The 13352-nt window shown below is 47.2% G+C and overlaps 1 protein-coding gene across 1 annotated transcript; it reads right to left on the minus strand.

Annotated features, from left to right (window-relative positions):
- Window positions 1-214: 214 nt before the first annotated feature.
- On the minus strand, window positions 215-11481 carry C10H3orf84 (chromosome 10 C3orf84 homolog). The gene is given in 6 exon segments (XM_060111609.1): window positions 215-423; window positions 426-476; window positions 479-629; window positions 1056-1112; window positions 8886-8999; window positions 11455-11481. Coding segments are annotated over 6 exon segments (609 nt in total).
- Window positions 11482-13352: the final 1871 nt, after the last annotated feature.

Here is a 13352-nt window from a genome sequence, read left to right on the forward strand (position 1 = left end):
TGCTGTGGCCAAGGTAACCCTCCTGGACCATTAGCCTCCTGCAGGCCTTACCTCTTCTCACTCACTGGCAAGACTCCCCAGGCAGCACCTCCCCCAACCAGCACAAGGCTCCATGGCACAAGCAACATAGGAGCCAGGTGCAGGGCCTGGCTGTGCCTTACTGTTCTCCAGCCTCTGAGATCTCTTGGGCTGCAAGCACAGACAGGCCACTGAGTTAGCTGTCCTTGTTTAATGTTCTGGACCAGTTTAGACACTCAGAGACCCCAGCATGAAGGTAATGCTGCAGCAGCTTGGGTCTTGGGATCCCTGGGAGGTCAGGCAGTGTGTTGGTGACTGGGGCCTGGGGCCCCATGTTGTCACTGCCACAATGGCCACCACGGGATGCCTGGCAGAAGTTCTGCTGGTAGGTGGTGCTGGCACGGGAGGCTGGATCTGCACAAAGTGGACAAGGCGCTGGGGGAGGTCACTGAGTCCTGCCCCGGCCGGAAATCAGCCTGGTAGGAGGATTCAAGGGGCCGCGGCTGGCGCAACTCCAGTTCACAGGGTGCCCAGCACAGGAAGGTGTGCTGCGGCCACAGGCGCTCCAGGTCTTTCCGCCTTCCGATTCCCTGTAGCAGGCGGTAGGGGCCCTCCTCAACGGTACGGGCCCTTGGCCCACAGTCCTGGCACCAGGCAATTCCTTGGGCCCCTCCTATACCCAAGCTGGCCTGGTGATGCCTGGCCTGTACCTGCCCTCCCTGGCCTGTACCCCAGCCTCTTTGGCCTGCATCCCTAGTCATGCCTTCCATTCCAGAGTGAATGAAGCCCCCAGAAAGTCAGTGGCTCCTAAGATATTTGCACATTGTCAGGCAAGCTGGTGGGGGAAACCAAAGCAGAGGTACATCTGTTTGTAGAATGGGCTGTTTCCCAGAAGAAAGAGGTTGTCAGGAAGACAGACACTCCTCTGTCTGTATAAAGAGCCCTCTCTCCCTGAAATGTCTTATCCCCTCCACCCTACCTCAACTTCCACCTAGGCTGGGAGTCTGCCCATTTTCCTTCCTCTCTCTAGCACTCACTTTGTCAAAGGAAGTGTGGTTGTCATGCTTGGAGAAGAAATGTTGCTGCGCTGACTCCTTGAAAGACAGTGAAAAAGAAGGTGAACGGGGAAAGAAGATGCCTACCTGTCCCCAAGATGCTAACTCAGGGCCCCATAATGGAGGGAAGTTGCCAGGAGCTACCACCCTTAAACTGCTAAACTGCCAACACACTGAAAGGGCAGATACAAATTAAAGCAACACCTCATTCCTGGGACATCTCATCCCAGCACTTGCTCTCAAAGCAGAAGCCTCTGGGGCCACTGATTGAGGAAGGGGCTGAGGCATTTTCCAGGACATCCTGCCATTAGTGGGGCAGTGGTTTAAGTTTCACACTGGGTCCTTTAGATCATCCAGGACTAGGCTCCAGCTCTCTCCTCCTCTCTCACTCTCTCATCAGCAACCCAACCTCTTGGCCCTAAATACCACCTGGAAACTGAAATTTCTCTTTAGAGCTTGAGCTCTCTCCCGAACTCCAGACTCACTAGCCAACCACCTGCTCCATATTCCCATGTAAATGTCTAACGGGCATCTCCAAACACATGGCTGAGCTCTGGATCATTCCCCAAAACCACCTATAGCCTCCCCCAGCTCAGGTCGTGGCAGCTAGATCTTGCCAAACATCTCGGAGTCCCCTTGATTCTTTTCTTTCACACCCTACATCCAGTGTGCCAGGAAATCCTGCTGATACTTCCTTCAATATGTACCCAGGATCAGACCACTTCTCAGCATGGCCGCTGCTTTCTCTGGTCTAAGCCACCTTCCCCTCATGCCTCAATTACTGCAAGAGCTTCCCACTTGGTGTCCCTACTTCCAAGCTTGCCTCTCCAGTCTATTGTCCTCTTAGCAGGCAGAATAACTCTTTTAATATGTAAATCAGATCACACTCCTTGTTTGCCAAAAATCCACAACAGTTCCTCATGTTTATAAAAGTCAAAGTCATCATAGTGGTCCATGAGACCCACATGATATTGATTCCTCCATTACCTCCAGCCACAGTGGCATCCTCACCGTTCCTCAAATACACTAGCTACTTCCACCTTGGACCTTTGTACTACCAGTTACTTCTGCCTGGGACTCTTCTCCCAGCTGGCCATGACTCCCTCTCACCTACCTCTTGGGAGGCCTTCCTTGACCACTACTACACCAGCAGTCCCATCACCCAACCCAGCATTTTTCACCTTCTAACATACTGTATTACTATGTATTATGTTGCTGTTTACCATCCGATGCCCCTGACTAGAACACAAGCACCTCATGGGCAAGGTTACTGTCTGTTTTACTCACATCCATAACTCCAACACTGAGCCTGGCACTGTGCTCAATATATATTTGCTGTTAAATCAATGAACAGGAACAGAAGGTACCCAGGGCATTTGCTTTAGCCCAGTTGGGGCCAGAGAGACATGCCCCATCCCCAGGCAGAGAGAGACCACCTCTCAGGCCCCTAGACCTCAGCAGGAATCTCTCCCAAGACTGTCCACCTTGCCTTTGTGCCTGATCTCTGCCCCCAGGGTCCCTCCACCTCAGCCACTCAGCTTCTCCTGCTGTAGACCAGAAGGAAATACCTGATCTGGTGAGTCCAATCTTGGCTGGGTTGGGGTATGAGCAATGGCTGACAATAAGTTCCTAGATAAAAGTCAGGGGCTAGCTCCATCCCAGATCTCTGAACCAGAATCTTCGGGGTGGAGCCTTTAACAAGCTCCCCTATTGGGACCTCCCGCCTTAGACAGCCGGTGTTCTCCAAATCGAATGAAAGCTCCATGAAGGTAGGAAGCCAGCTGGCCTTACCTTTCATTCCTCATAAAGCAAACTGACACAAGAGATTAAAAACCCAGAGCCCTTTTAGGAAAAAAATAGAAAATCTTCAGAATCTAGAGCTAGGCAAAGAGTTCTTAGATGTGACACCAAAAGCAAGAGCCATAAAAGAAAAAAAAATCAATAAATTAGACCTCAACAAATTTTTTTTTTAAGTTTTGCTCTGTGAAAGTCCACGTGAAAAGGATGAAAAGACAAGTTACATACTGAGAGAAAATATTTGCAAATCACATATCCAATAAAGGACTAGTATCTAGAATGTATAAAGAACTCTCACAACTGAACAGCAAAATAAACAATCCAATTAGAAAATGGTCAAACGACATGAAGACATTTCTTCAAAGAGGATATACAGATGGCAAATAACACATGAAAAGATGTTCACTATCACTGAACATTAGGGAAATGCAAATTAAAACCAAAGTGAGAGGGCTTCCCTGGTGGTGCAGTGGTTAGGAGTCTGCCTGCCAATGCAGGGGACACGGGTTCGAGCCCTGGCCCCGGAGGATCCCACATGCTATGGAGCATCTAGGCCCGTTTGCCACAATTACTGAGACTGCACTCTAGAGCCTGCAAGCCACAACTACTGAGCCCACGTGCCACAACTACTGAAGCCTGCGTGCCTAGAGCCTGTGCTCCGCAACAAGAGAAGCCACAACGAGAAACCCGCACACCACAACGAAGAGTAGCCCCTGCTCACCACAACTAGAGAAAACCTGCGCACAGCAATGACGACCCAACACAGCCAAAAAAACCCAAAAAACAAACAAAAAAACCCCACAGTGAGCTATCATGACACATCAATCAGAATGGCTAAAATAAAAAATAGAGACAACACCAAATGTTGGTGAGAATGCAGAGAAATACAGTCATTTGCTCATTGCAGGTGGGAATGTAAAATGTAAAACAGCCACTCTGGAAAACAGTTTGACAATTAAAAAAAAAAAAAACGTAACATGCAGGAGGTACAATATAGGGGTAGGGGAAAAAAAGAGTTATTATGGGATTATATGAAATCATGTGTATGAAACTTTTGAAAATTGTAAAGTGCTATAGAATTTAAAGAATCTTTTCTTCAATTAAAAAAAATTTCCATCCACATTAAAAAACCAAACAACTTAAATGCAACTACGGGGACTTCCCTGGTGGTCCAATGGCTAAGACTCTGAGTTCCCATTGCAGGGGGCCAGGTTCTATCCCTGGTCAGGGAACAAGATCCTACATGCCGCAACTAAGAGTCCGCATGCCTGCAACTAAAAGATTCTGCATGTTGCAACTACAAAAAGGTGCCGCATGCCACAACTAAAAAAGGTCCTGCATGCTGCAACTAAAGATCCCTCACGTGGCAAAGAAGATCCCGTGTGCCGAAACTAAGACCCGGTGCAGCCAAATAAATAAATAAATAAAATATTAAAAATAAATAAATGCAACTATCATATGACCCAGCAATTGCACTCCTACGTATTTATTCCAAAGAAATGAAAATTTATGTTCACCCAAAAACCTGTATACAAATGTTCATAGCAACTTTATTTGTAAGAGGTAAAAACTGGAATCAGCCCAGATACATTTTAATAGATGGATGGTTAAGTAAACTGCTATATACATACCACAGAATACTACTCAGTAATGGAAATTAAACCACTGATACACACAACTTGGAGGAATCTTCAGGAAATTATGCTGAGCAAGAAAAGCCATTCCCCAAAGGTTGCATGCTGTATCATTACATCCACATAACGTTTTTGAAGTCACAAAATTTTAGAAACGGAGGAAAAATAGCAGTTAGGGACAGTGGAAGGGTTGAGGAATGAGAGGATGATGGGTATAAAAGGTCAGGATCAGGGATCCTTGTGATGTTGGTCAGTGTCTTGACTGTGATGGTGGATGCATAAACCTACACGGGTGATAAGATTTTATAGATCTTTTTTTTCTTTTGCAAATGAAGTGATCAACAAGGGATTAATCTCCAAAATATACAAACAGCTCATGCAGCTCAATATCAAAAAAACAAACAACCCAATCAAAAAATGGGCAGAAGATATAAATAGACATTTCTCCAAAGAAGACATACAGATGGCCAGGAGGCACATGAAAAGATGCTCAACATCATTAATTGTTAGAGAAATGCAAATCACAACTACAATGAGGCATCACCTCACACCAGTCAGAATGGCCATCATGAAAAAATCTATAAACAATAAATGCTGGAGAGGATGTGGAGAAAAGGGAACCCTCCTACATTGTTGGTGGGAATTTAAATTGGTAACAGCCACTATGGAGAACAGTATGGAGATTACTTAAAAAGCTAAAAATAGAGCTAGCATATGACCCAACAAGCCCACTCCTGGGCATATATCTGGAGAAAACCATAATTCAAAAAGATACATGTACCCCAATGTTCATTGCAGTACTATTTATAATAGCCAGGACATGGAAGCAACCTAAATACCCATCAATAGAGAAATGGATAAAGAAGATGTGGTACATATATATAATGGAATACTACTCAGCCATAAAAAAGAAAGAAAGAATGACATTTGCAGCAACATGGATGGACCTAGAACTTGTCATACAGAGTGAAGTAAGTCAGACAGAGAACAACAAATATCATGTGATATCACTTATATGTGGAATCTAAAAAAATTGTACAAATGAACCTATTTACAGAACAGAAATAGAGTCACAGATATAGAAAGCAAACTTATGGTTACCAAGGGAGAAAGCAGGGGGATGGATAAATTGGGAGATTGGGATTGACATATACACACTACTATATATAAAATAGATAACTAATAAGAACCTACTGTATAGAACAGGGAACTCTACTCAATATTCTTTAACGACCTATATGGGAGTAGCATCTAAAAAAGAGTGGATATATGTATATGTATAATTGATTCACTTTGCATTGTAAATCAGCTATACTGTTATTAAAATTAATTTTAAAAAGATTTTATTGATTTTTGGGGTTTTTATGGCCATGCCATGTGGCTTGTGGGGTCTTAGTTCCCTGACCAGGGATCAAACACAGGCCCTCAGCAGTGAGAGCGTGGAGTCCTAACCACTGGACCACCGGAGAATTCCAAGATTTTATAGATCTTAATACACACACACAAATGAGGAAATCTGAATGAAATAGGTAGATTGCAGCAATGTCAACGTCCTGGTTGTGATATTTTACTATAGATATGCAAAATGTTACCATTGGGGGAAACTGGGCAAAGCGTAAAAGGGATCTCTCTTTACTAATTCTTACAACTGTTTCTGAATCTACAACCATCTCAATAAAAATTTCAATTAAAAAATCTGGAGGTCTGGGGCATGTTCCAGTTGCCCCCCCAATCCCTCCCCCATCTCTACCCTTAGCTATAAAATTGTACACAGCCGTAGAATGTGGATGCCTCTGCTGTTGGAGGCAGGTCTGAATTTGGAAACTCACTATTCTTACAGTGACAGGATAATCTATCGACTCCCACTGACTTGAGTTTTATTCTCATAACTGTGGGAGTCTAGTGAAAAGTGCAGTCATTTCCTCTCCACCCAGGCAGTTCTAAGTATTCTTGTCCCTGAGGAGAATTTCACCTGCATCTTTGCTTCTAAACCATCTAAAGCTCCTTTTCCACTCAGGTGGTAAAATCCGTGGTCTCTGAGCAGGTAGGGCTTGGGCTAGGGTTCAAGCTAAAGAGGCCTTGGAAGAGAAGTAGGTTTCCTGGGATGGGTCAGTGTTTGCCTATGGGAGGACTAAGGGCCTCTCTGGAGGCTGGGCAGTGTGCAATTAGTGGGGTACTGAGTGAGGAGTCCCTGTGGCAGACTGAGGCATGGTGGGGGGTGGGGCAGAGGCAGAGACACAGCAATCACGGCACCACCAAAGAAGGACCTGCCTCCAACCATGAGCCCTGGCACTCTGGCCTGACCTTAAGAACAGACAAGACCAGGATTACATTTCCCAAGAGTCAGACAGGTGAGGGCTAGAAATAAACTAATCTGGTTTAGAAGAAAAAAAGAAAAAGAAGAATAAAAAGAAAAAAGAATCTTCTTGCATCTGGATGACAAAATTTCTACCTGCCCCAAACTAAAGGTTAAGTGGCTGCCACATGTTGGAAAGGTTTTCAACAAGAATAGCTGCAGTCAGCCAGCTGACACTTGGTATCTCTCAGCAAATAAGAAAAAAGAATGTGCACCTTCCCTGAGTAGTCCCACTGATTAAAACACCTTTAGATCTAGAAAGAGTCAGGAGACTTGGCATTTGTACAATCTAAGCCCAAGATACACAGACCATGCTATTTTGGGGTTGCTGATAATGCCAACATGTAACAAGACTTCACTTCAAACAAAACATGCCCCCAGGGCTTCCCTGGTGGCGCAGTGGTTGAGAGTCCGCCTGCCGATGCAGGGGACGCGGGTTCGTGCCCTGGTCTGGGAGGATCCCACGTGCCACGGAGCGGCTGGGCCCGTGAGCCATGGCCACTGGGCCTGCGCGTCCGGAGCCTGTGTTCCGCAACGGGAGAGGCTGCAGCGGTGAGAGGCCCGCGTACCGCCAAAAAAAAAAAGTCCCCAAATATGTCCTCTACTCTGTTCCTGGGGGACAGACTAAGAGGACATTCAGGTCTTTAGGATGAGAGCTGCCACTGAGGACTACTACAGACACCCAGCAGGAAGTGCCCAGGTTACCTCTGTCCCTGCACTATGCAGACCTCATCACTCTCTCAAGGGACGTGGCCCCAGATGAGCAGTCTGGAGTTGCATTTGGGCCTGGCTCAGTAGGCAGTACCAGGTAGCCCTTCCAACTGGGCTTGCTAAGGAAGTTCAGGCGCTGTAGCATGGCAGACTCCAAGACCCTGCTCTTGGCCTGGGAAAGCAATTTGTAGAGAATCCAGATGGCCAGTCAAGTAGGACCTGGCTAGAGGCTGGGAAACAAGAAGCTGCAGTGGGCGGAGCATGTTCCAGGCACACCTCCAGGTCCCTCTCAGCCCTCCTCCACCCTGATCTTTCCCAGGAGTCTGATGTGAGCACACTTCTCACCAGGTTGACTTCTCTCTGACCTGAAAGGAAGCCTGGAAAGGAGATAGAGGGAAGGAGGGAGGAGGTGTTTCTTCTCCTGGCTCCCTTCCAGGCCCGCCCCTACCTGGCTGTGTCTCTCCACCCGAAATCACCACTTCTCTCAGGAAAGCCCTCTCCATATGACTCTCTCCTTCTGGGTTCTAGGAACCATGCCTTCCCCTTGTTCCTTCAGGCCCAGTAGTACTGACCACTTGGTTGTTACCATCCTGTGAGAATGCCTTTCCCTGAAGCTCCCACACCTACTCCTTTATATGTATACCCTCCTGAGTTCTCCTGTTTTGAGTGGGCTTTTTACTTTTGGGACCCTGACTCTACTCAGTGTCCCCTCCTTGTCTCCAGGCCTGGAAGCAGTGGAGGGCCTGCAGCCCTGCGTCCCTCTCCTGTTATCTGGAAGCCTTTTACAGCCACCCTATGCTGGTTCTGCCATCACTCCTTTCCAGTCCTCCTTGGTTAGGCATGGGGGTGGACACCTGCCACTTTCTATGCTGTTTTACTGACCAGAGGAGGCCTCCTACTCACTCCTGAGCCCCTGGACTACGAGTCTGACTGTGAGCTAGACCATTGTCTTTCATGGCATCAAGGAATCTGTGCTGAAGGACAGCCGTCTGCAAAACCCAAGGCTTACTTCTTGGGTTCTGGAGGCTCTCTCTCCATGGCCACCCACCCCACTTGGGCCCTGACTCTTCCTCCATCTAGAAGGAGCAGTGAGCAAAACTTTCCAGCCTGGTACTGGCTCTTCTCCACCCACGTATCTATAGGGGGAGGACCTGACATTTCAGGGAAGAGGGGCCAGGCCTCATGCAAGTCCTGGGGATAGGCTGGCCTCAAGTGTCAGTCCAGTTGGGGTAGGGTTGAGGATATTGCTCTTGGGGCCTGAGAGAAGCAGAATCTGGCCCAGCCGCGGCAGCTGCACCCAGGGCTGCCTCGTACCTGACAGCGCTGCAGGAACACTGCTGGGGGCTGGGGCTTGGCTGCAAGGCGATATTCTCGAGCACTTTCACTCTTGAATTGGCCTCTGTAGTGCCCATAGAAGCCACTGTTGTGCTGTAACAAGGCAGGCTTGAGGGTGAATCCCACCCCAACCCCCACCCTGAGTCCTAGATCTCAGAGCCCCCAGGCTAGAAGACTCTCCTGGGAGTTCCTGACAGAATAAAAAGAATCAGAGGAGGAGGGACACCCTGGAGGGGGGCCAACAGAGGGGTGTCTCCATCCATCATTAGAACAGTTGGCCTCAGCTGTGCTGGCCCATCTGGGAGGGTTATGTCTGTAAGGAAAGGGTGCCTTCCTTCCTTCCTCCCCTCCTTCCTCTCACCCTCCCTCCCCTTCCTTCCTTCCTTCCTCCCTCCCTCCCTCCCCCCCTTCCTTCCTTTCTCTCTCTCTCTTTCTTTCTTCATAGGGTCCTAATATGGGCTGGGGACACACACAGCAGTGGAAAGACAGAAAGACCCTGCCCCTATCAACCTTCCTTCTGGTGAGGGAGTAAGACAAGTGAACAGAGTCAGGAAAGAAAGAACCTGATGACTAGATCAAGAGTGACGGGGGCGGGGGGGGCTTCCCTGGTGGCGCAGTGGTTGGGAGGCCGCCTGCCGATGCAGGGGACATGGGTTCGTGCCCCAGTCCGGGAGGATCCCACGTGCCGCGGAGCGGCTGGGCCCGTGAGCCATGGCCGCTGGGCCTGCGCGTCCGGAGCGTGTGCTCCGCAACGGGAGGGAGAGGCCACAGCAGTGAGAGGCCCGCGTACCACAAAGAAAAAAAAAAAAAAAGTAAAAAAAAAAAAAGAGTGACAGGGGGCTTCCCTGGTGGCGCAGTGGTTGAGAATCTGCCTGCTAATGAAGGGGACACAGGTTCGAGCCCTGGTCTGGGAGGATCCCACATGCCGCGGAGCAACTAGGCCCGTGAGCCACAACTACTGAGCCTGCGCATCTGAAGCCTGTGCTCCACAACAAGAGAGGCCGCCATAGTGAGAGGCCCGCGCACTGCGATGAAGAGTGGCCCCCGCTTGCCACAACTAGAGAAAGCCCTCGCACAGAAACAAAGATGCAACACAGCAAAAATAAATAAATTAATTAATAAACTCCTACCCCCAACATCTAAAAAAAAAAAAAGAGTGACAGGGAGCAGGGACAGCATCTCATGACAACGGGCATGGTACTTGAAGGAGTCAGCCATGTGAGGGGCAGCAGAAGAGCATTCTGTGTGGTGAGAACTGCAAGTGCAAAGATTCAGAGGCTAGAGAGAAAGTTGTGTTGGAAGAACCGAAAAAAAAAAAGAGGCCTTATTGACTAAAAGACTGTGAGCAAGATGAGAAGTAAGGTGAGGTCAGGGAGGGACAGGACCTAGACTGGGTTAGGAATATGGATTCTCTTCCAAGAGCAAGGGAAGACTTCAGCAGGGAAGGGGACCAGACAGGTTCTGAGTTGGGGTGACTTAGGAAGCACTGAGCAGAGTTTTGAGAACAGGGACACCATCTAGTAGCGTGGTCCTTCCCTGGGGGATCTGAGAGGACGTCCCCTTCATTGTCTTCCCTGCATTGTTATAGAGGTCAAAGGTCACTGAAAAGCCAGGATTAAATGGATACGTATTCTGCATCTATTGACAAAGTCATGAACACTTGTTTGCTGTACACTTTGTTTTTCTGGGGCAAGTAGGGCACCCTCTGAAACTGGAGCACTTAAACAAAGGATGAACTTTCCCAAAGAAGTACTTCATCAACAGTGGATACCTTCTGGAGAGAATTTCAGAGACAAGGACTGGCAGAAGACAGAAATGAGCACCTATTGGGGGTATAAGAAGCTGTACTGTGCTGACGTCATTAGGCTGACAACATGGATGACCATGTCTGGCCAGGGAACTCTTATGGCCCAACCTCACTGTCCTGAATACCCGCTGGAGAGGACAGTGTGTCTGGTCCACACCATGATCATAGTCCTAAGCAGAAAGAACCTGTTCCCAGCTGTCCTCTGGCCATCAAAGTGGGCTCCTAAGCATGCCTGGGAAGCCCTTTATCTTTTCATCCCACTGAGGGCTTGGATCATCCAACTCGTCTGTCCATCCTTCTACTATTGTCAAACACTCCTTTCTCTCTATTCAGTTTATTTCAACAGTATTTACTGGGCCTTTACTGTATTCCAGGCATGGGACATACAGATAGAAGAAAGCAGTCTTTAGCCTCAAGATGTTCCCAGTCTAGAGAACAGTCAAACTACAGAAGTTTGGGGGGATCAAACAAAGGACTGGGAATAAATGGGGTGGCTAGAGGACTAAGAGGATCAGCTAATCCAGGCATGAGACCAGGACACATGGAAGAGGGCATGGTGTCAGGAAGAATAGATAAGCTGTAGGGAGACCTCAGAATGGCAGAGGAGGAGTGGGCAGTTTGGGGTCCTCCTCTAGCCTGGATGCTGGATGAAACCATTCTCACTTTACTCTCATGAGTAATTCATATTTCAGGTACTACCCCAGGGCCAGGGGCTAGGATTAATGTAAAGTACACTCTTACCCAGGAGCCTACTAAAGCACTTTGCATCTTTCTGGGAAAGGAGCAGGAAAGGCAAACTTTCCTCTTATCTTTTTGAGGGTACTTCCGGAGAAAGAGCATCTCAGCAGGTCAACTTCTTGTTGCTTGGTGACAAAGGGATGTTGTGACTACACAATGCTCCTGATTGTTGAGGCAGTGCCCAGCCTGATATCCCTTTGTGCTTCCTGCTCTGTTCTTACTTCTTTCTGAGAGAAATCTGTCCCTCAACATTAACAGCTTGGGAGAGTTCTTATATAAACATATAAGGCTCCACAGTGGAGTCTGATGAACTCACAGTCAATGAAATAGCGAACATTTTAAAGGCAAATCCTGCATTTTTAAAACTGCAGCCATACTGCCAGGGATATAAATTTATAACACATTTCATGGAGTTAGAAGAAATGCTAAAGGGGCTGGTAGCTCTTAGGATAAAAATGCTGCTTCGGAGTAAGGCTCTATCAACTTCTCAGGAGTTTGTGGTGACTGAGAACACTAATTGGTGGCAAATGTTGGTGAATGTTACAAGGGCCCAAGTGAAGGAGGAGAGAGCATAACAGAGGAGCAAAAGAAGCAGCATGAAAGTATCTGACACCATGGTTCCATCCCAAGCTAGCCTTGGGCAGATTATTGTCTCTCTCATTTATAACACAGGGACATGAACAGTTCACTCCTTTTACTAACCCAAAGAAGCTGGCGATTAGCCTCTAAAACTGTGCCAACGAAAAGTTCAAAAACAGGAAACACTCAGTAGGGCTTTGTCACTGGCACAAGCCCTACTAGCTGGAAAGTCCACCCTATTAGTATAGTAACCCTGGAGATCACCTCTCACATGTATTCACAACTACAAAAATGTTCATTGCTGTATCTGTATAGGGGAAAAACTATAAACAGCCTGAATGTTTAACAAGAGGACAGTGAGAAAATTGGCCAATAATCAAACAATGAAATAATGGAGTTACTATATATTGGCTACAGATACTTGAATCCACAGAGATAAATCTTAAAAATGGTAAGTCAAAAAGTTGTAGAAGGAATTACCTGGCAGTCCAGTGGTTAGGCCTCTGTACTTCCACTGCTGAGGGCCCAAGTTCAATCCCTGGTCAGGTAACTAAGATCCCACAAGCTGCGGGGCACTGCCAAAAAACAAAAAATAATTGTACAACTTGACACATTTTGATTTATGTATACATCTATGAAACATAACCACAATCTAGGTAGTAAACATATCCATCACCCCGAAGTTTCTTTCTGCCCATTAGTATTCCTTCTCTATGGCACTCATTGGCCTCAGGCAACTGCTATTTGGCTTTCTGTCACTATAATTTGCATTTTCTAGAACTTTATGTAAGTGGAATCATTCAGTATGTATTCTTTTGAGTGTCTGTCTTCTCTCACTCAGCATAATTATTTTGAGAATTATCCATGCCACTGTGCCTATCAGTTGTTCATTCCTTTTTATTGCTTAGTAGTTTTCCATTGTATGGATATGCCAAATCTCTCCTCTTGCTCTTTTTTAATTAATTAATTAATTAATTAATTTTTTATTTTTTATTTTTTATTTTTTTGCGGTACGCGGGCCTCTCACTGTTGTGGCCTCTCCCGCTGTGGAGCACAGGCTCCGGACGCGCAGGCTCAGCGGCCATGGCTCACAGGCCCAGCCGCTCCGCAGCACGTGGGATCCTCCCAGACCGGGGCACGAACCTGTGTCCCCTGCATCGGCAGGCGGACTCTCAACCACTGCGCCACCAGGGAAGCCCTAATTTATTTTTTTAATAGACTTTTTTTAATAGTTTTTGGTTCAAAGCAAAATGGAGTGGAAGGTCCATAGATTTCTCATATACCTCCTGCTCCCACACATACAGAATAGTACATTTATTATA

Source organism: Mesoplodon densirostris, chromosome 10 (assembly GCF_025265405.1).
Source record: "Mesoplodon densirostris isolate mMesDen1 chromosome 10, mMesDen1 primary haplotype, whole genome shotgun sequence".
In the NCBI taxonomy this organism is placed as follows: domain Eukaryota; kingdom Metazoa; phylum Chordata; class Mammalia; order Artiodactyla; family Ziphiidae; genus Mesoplodon; species Mesoplodon densirostris.